The sequence below is a fragment of the Corvus brachyrhynchos genome, unplaced genomic scaffold, assembly GCF_000691975.1.
Source record: "Corvus brachyrhynchos isolate BGI_N302 unplaced genomic scaffold, ASM69197v1 scaffold158, whole genome shotgun sequence".
NCBI lineage: Eukaryota > Metazoa > Chordata > Aves > Passeriformes > Corvidae > Corvus > Corvus brachyrhynchos.
Window position 1 is genome coordinate 35,104 of NW_008239756.1, and position 2,036 is coordinate 37,139.

The following is a 2,036-nucleotide window of genomic DNA, read 5'->3' on the forward strand; positions in this document are numbered from 1 at the left end:
AGGGGGTCCCCACCCCTCTGGGCAGCCCTCAGAGAGGGTCCTGGGGACACCCCCACCTGAAACACCACGACTTTGCCATCGTCCGCCTGCAGGTAGAAGGTCCAGGTGGAGGAGATGAAGCTCTGGGCAGAGCTGACGATGTCGTTGCAGAAGGTGGAGACCAAATCCAATATGGAAAATGACGGTGCTTTCAGCTCCAGGGTCTGCAAAGGAGCAGGGACATCACGTCACCGCTGTCCCCTCGTCACCCACCCCGGTGGGCAACATCGCACCCCGAGGTCGTGGCTGGGTTGAGCTGGGTGCTCAGGTCTGGGCTCAGCCTGCTTCTCCCAGGGGTGGAAAGGGATGTGCCAGGACCATGGTCCAGCCCCAGGAGGGTCACCAAGTGAGGGCTGTGGTCCCTGGAGTGACCACCCAGCTGTGGGGCCACCACCGAGCCCCAGGACCGTCCCTCCGGGGTGGGATCACCCTGCTCTGCCAGAGACAATGGGAGCAGAGCAGCCGCGATGCCGAGGGCGTTCCTCTCCTGGCAGCCTCTCGGTGCCCTGGATTCTTGGCCGTCGCGGCAGTTTGTTATTTTTAAAGCATCCCTGCTGGAATCCGCTTGGCTGCTCCCTGCCACTGGCTCCGAACATTTTTCGACAGCCCCTTGCACGGTCAAACCAGCAAACAGGAAATAAATAGGTCAGATTCTGTATCTAATTATTATGCTAAATCTGCTTTGCCTGCTCGTCTGGGAACCCGAGGAAAAATGCTCTGGGTGGGTGGAGGGGGTGAGGGCCCTCCCTGTCACCCCCGGTCACTCCCAGATGCTCATCCCTGACCGTGGAGAGGGGCTGGGAAATGGGATCAGACAGCGGGAAGGTCTTAAAACCAGGCTGCAAAGTGGTTGTTCAAAAGAGCTTTTCACTCTTTTTACGGCGCGGGTTCATCTTTGCCTGCACGTGCACGAAGCCAAAAGCCTCTTCCTTGGGCCAAAGTCTGATTTAATTAATTGGGCAAAAGCTGAATTAATTAAATGTAGGAGGGGAAAGCATTGCTAATTGCTGGGAAGGATAACAAATCAAAACTGGGGGAATCTGCCATGATCCCTGGTCAGATCCTCTCGCCCTGGGAATTCCCTGTGGTCGCCCTGCCTGGCCCAAGCCAAGTCCAGCCCAGTTCAGCCCAGTCCAGCCCAGTTAACTTGCTTTTTATACTTGGAACAAAGCAGCTGGTGGTGGTTTGGATCAACCTGGCACATCTGGAGCTCCCATCCACCTGGATGGAGGGATGTAGGGATGGATGGATGGATGGATGGATGGAGGGATGGATGGAGGGATGGATGGAGGGATGTAGGGATGGATGGATGGATGGATGGATGGATGGATGGATGGATGGATGGAGGGAGGGATGGATGGATGGAGGGAGGGATGGATGGATGGAGGGAGGGATGGATGGAGGGAGGGATGGATGGAGGGATGGATGGAGGGATGGATGGAGGGATGGATGGAGGGATGGAGGGATGGAGGGATGGATGGAGGGATGGATGGAGGGATGGATGGATGGAGGAATGGATGGAGGGAGGGATGGATGGATGGATGGATGGATGGATGGATGGGCTGCACATGAGGGGTGTCCCCCATCCTGAGGGAGAGGAGGGACTGTGCTGAGCTCCTGTTGGAGGAAAAGTTTCCCCATCTCCCCTCACCTTCTCCTTCCTGCTTTCCTCCACCTCGGGCAGCTGCTTGTGGCACCCGGTCACGCACCCGAACTGCTCCTCTGCGTTGCCGTAGGCTTCAGCACACGCTGGGAGAGAGGACAGCTCAGGGTTAGGGAGTGCTCAGTCCCCGGGACCCCCACCCCCTCCCCACTGACACCCAGGACGTGTCACTCTGCACCCGCTCGCTGCGGGGCTGAGTGGGGCGGGACGCTCCGGAGGCTCTCGGGTGTCACACTGCTCCCGGTGGGACGTGGGGATCCCCCCGGGACGGCGTTTGGGGCGCGGGGGCCGCTCGGCCACCGGCTCCTCTCACCTGCTTCGCACTCGGCTCTGG

The 2,036-nt window shown here is 59.2% G+C and overlaps 1 protein-coding gene across 1 annotated transcript in view; it reads right to left on the reverse strand.

The window, feature by feature from the left end:
- Positions 1-2,036, reverse strand: part of TMEM59L (transmembrane protein 59 like) — a gene marked incomplete at its 5' end in the record, with an annotated part of 18,057 nt that overhangs the window by 1,565 nt on the left and 14,456 nt on the right. The window contains 3 exon segments of the mRNA XM_017742536.1: positions 34-203; positions 1,691-1,788; positions 2,016-2,032. Coding sequence (XP_017598025.1) covers positions 34-203; positions 1,691-1,788; positions 2,016-2,032 — 285 coding nt within the window.